Source organism: Suricata suricatta, chromosome 7 (genome assembly GCF_006229205.1).
Source record: "Suricata suricatta isolate VVHF042 chromosome 7, meerkat_22Aug2017_6uvM2_HiC, whole genome shotgun sequence".
NCBI lineage: Eukaryota > Metazoa > Chordata > Mammalia > Carnivora > Herpestidae > Suricata > Suricata suricatta.
Window position 1 is genome coordinate 2,731,758 of NC_043706.1, and position 2,291 is coordinate 2,734,048.

Below are 2,291 nucleotides of genomic sequence, written 5' to 3' on the forward strand. Positions count from 1 at the left end.
AGAAATTTTAGGTAAACCATTATGGGTATTAGGATTTCTTTACCTGGGTGAACATAAGACCACCCCCACCGCACCCCGGCCAGGGACATTGCTGAAGGGAATGCTACAGGTCACCTGATTTTCTGCATTAAATCATGCCAGTCATAGCCTTGGAAAATATTTGACGACATGAATTGAATAGTTTTTGTAAGGTTTAATAGATGGAGGCAGAGATGAGAGGAAAGAAAGAGACCAAATTATGGAGCCAAGAAAGCCTTTATTGGGATCTGCAATTCCTGGGCAAAATCTATGACACCGGGAGTGGGGAGTCATGGAAGTTGCATCTGGTAGGGGGGGCAGGGATTTTTATGGATGAGGGGCTTCCGGGTTTGATCTTGGGAGGGCAGATTATCAAATAAGGGTATTTCAGGGACGTGGCAGGATGGAATAGGTTGCCTCCTCTGTCAGGGTGATGGGAAGCTGGAGCTTCATGATTGGCTGTTTTCAAACTGGCAGGGTACCTTCCTGGTCTGCAGGTGGGGGTGGGGGTCGTCAGTGCATGTGCTTTTCTCCAACACACAGCAAAAGGGCCGCTTGGTCACCATCTTAAGGTAAGTCTTACAGTTTTTATCCCATTTCTTGTGTCTGTTTCATGAGTATTTTACGATGTGGTGGAAGCATAGACAATAGGCAGGAGCCAAATCAGGGTCATGTGATTAAAGACTATTGGTAGGAGATCATTCTCCATGATTTTAAGATTTTTCATTTGTCATAGTTAGAAACATTGAAAATTCTCATTCTATCATTCCACATAGGATTGTGTATAAAAAAGCTTTCTAATATAATGATAGTATCTTGCTCGTAGATAGAGGACAGGGTTGTTTCTTGGACACAAAAATATATGTCTGCACCGTCGTCAAAGGTTCCAGCAGATACGCTAGATTTTACTTAATATACTGGGGTTTCCTATGCTCAGGTCTCCCGTATCCGCTGCATGTGCAGATTCTCCCTGTAGGAGTTGGGGCTGGGGGCGGAGCAGTGATATTAGAGAGATCTAGGCGTCTATGGTGTTCGCTGTGTCGTGAGCAAACATCCTAACTGCAGCCAGAATTTGAAAATTATTACAGACCACCTTGTTACATTATGGAACGTGTTAAGAAACAATTTTTAGAGTTCTCAAGATTATCCATTGACGATATGGAAACAAAGTAGATACTCATGGGATGGGTTTGTTTCTCCTCTTGTTTTTGCATCTGTTTTGTGATTGATTTGTACATATATATGATATCATATGATTATTATCTTTCTTTGAGTTACGTCACATAGCATAATACCTTGTAGATCTGTCTACTTTGTTACAGATGGCGAGTAGGAACAACAAAAGCAGAAACATCAGCAGAGTGGAATGGGGAGGGAGAATGGGCAATATGGGTAAATAGGATTAGGAAGGACAGGCTTCCAGGTATGGAATTAGTCGGTCATGGTGACACAGGATACAACACAGGGCGTACATTCAGTGGTATTATAACATCACCTAATGGTGACAGGCGGTAGCTCTCTTGTGGTAAGTGAATTAATGCTATAGAGTTGTCAAACCACCAACCTTTACATCTGATCTGATGTAACATTGTATGTCAGGTATACCTTAAGAGAAAAGAGAGAACACAATTTAGGTACCAATACACATATACATATATAGGTTACAGTGTATTCTTAAGTTGCCTACAACGAAAGGTAACCGACTCTCCAAATCATGCTCATCCTAGGTGTTCATAGTAAGATGGAGATTTAGGAAAACCTATTTATCGTTATCAAAATGAAAGTGAAGGCAAATTGCTAGAGAGACGTAGGACATGATCGGGAAGAGAGTGTGCGCAGGTGAGTGAAAAAGTGAATAGGAGCATCTAGAGGAGTCTGGCATCCTCACTGGCTGAGCAGCCTAGGAGACACCTCGTTTCTGTGAGAGCTTTTGAAGTTGGTCACCCTGCAATGTGCTCTCTCTCCTCTCTCCTCTCCTAAAGTGCCTGTACTCACGGGCACAAGTCTTCTGAAGACTTTTCTGTCGATGTGGATTCTTTGGGGAAAACATGAAAGTGCAATTAAATTTTAAGTCTATGCCCTTTTGAGGTAAAGTCAGATTTTGGCAAGAAACCTGATGTAAAAATGCAAGAGATCCTGTAATATGAAGCTATAGGAATTACTAAAAGGGCAGGGAAAACTTGATATTTTCAAGAGCTATGCAATCCAAGGGCCCAAAGCTAAGAAATGCAACAGTGCAACCAGAATCCATTGTACCTGCTTTACTTATTTAA

At 41.8% G+C, this 2,291-nt stretch overlaps 1 protein-coding gene across 1 annotated transcript in view; it reads left to right on the top strand.

Annotated features, from left to right (window-relative positions):
• Positions 1-1,832: 1,832 nt before the first annotated feature.
• Positions 1,833-2,291, top strand: part of LOC115296494 (zinc finger protein 525-like) — a 9,233-nt gene continuing 8,774 nt past the window's right edge. The window contains exon 1 of the mRNA XM_029944950.1: positions 1,833-1,857. Coding sequence (XP_029800810.1) covers positions 1,833-1,857 — 25 coding nt within the window. The remainder of the gene's footprint in view (positions 1,858-2,291) is intronic.